Below are 325 nucleotides of genomic sequence, written 5' to 3'. Positions count from 1 at the left end.
TACCTGCACATGTATCCATGTATTCTGAGTAGCCTAACAAAAATAATACAAAGGGAAATGACATTCCATGTGATTTGGTCTGCCCCAAATACCTTCATTATGCTTTCAGCACCTGAAAACCTACACAAACAGCTCGTCCTCACCTGGGGTCAGCAGTGCAAAACTCAAAGTAATCATGGGCAGGTAGAGGATGTAGCTGTTCCTCCAGTTGCTCCTTGGTCAGACAAGGAGGAAGACGTCGAATAACTACCTGCAGATGTAGAAGAAAATGGAGGTTTATATTTCACAGAATCATAGAATTTTAGGGGTCGGAACGGACCTTCTA

General features: G+C 43.1%; 1 protein-coding gene across 1 annotated transcript in view; it reads right to left on the bottom strand.

Annotated features, from left to right (window-relative positions):
* Nucleotides 1-325, bottom strand: part of UPF3A (UPF3 regulator of nonsense transcripts homolog A (yeast)) — a gene marked incomplete at its 5' end in the record, with an annotated part of 17,622 nt that overhangs the window by 16,645 nt on the left and 652 nt on the right. The window contains one exon of the mRNA XM_009076399.1: nt 144-250. Within this exon, the coding sequence (XP_009074647.1) occupies nt 144-250 (107 nt within the window). The remainder of the gene's footprint in view (nt 1-143; nt 251-325) is intronic.

The sequence above is a fragment of the Acanthisitta chloris genome, unplaced genomic scaffold (genome assembly GCF_000695815.1).
Source record: "Acanthisitta chloris isolate BGI_N310 unplaced genomic scaffold, ASM69581v1 scaffold34786, whole genome shotgun sequence".
Classification (NCBI taxonomy): domain Eukaryota; kingdom Metazoa; phylum Chordata; class Aves; order Passeriformes; family Acanthisittidae; genus Acanthisitta; species Acanthisitta chloris.
The sequence above is the reverse complement of the archived record's forward strand: the minus strand, read 5'-3'. Positions and strand labels throughout refer to the sequence as shown.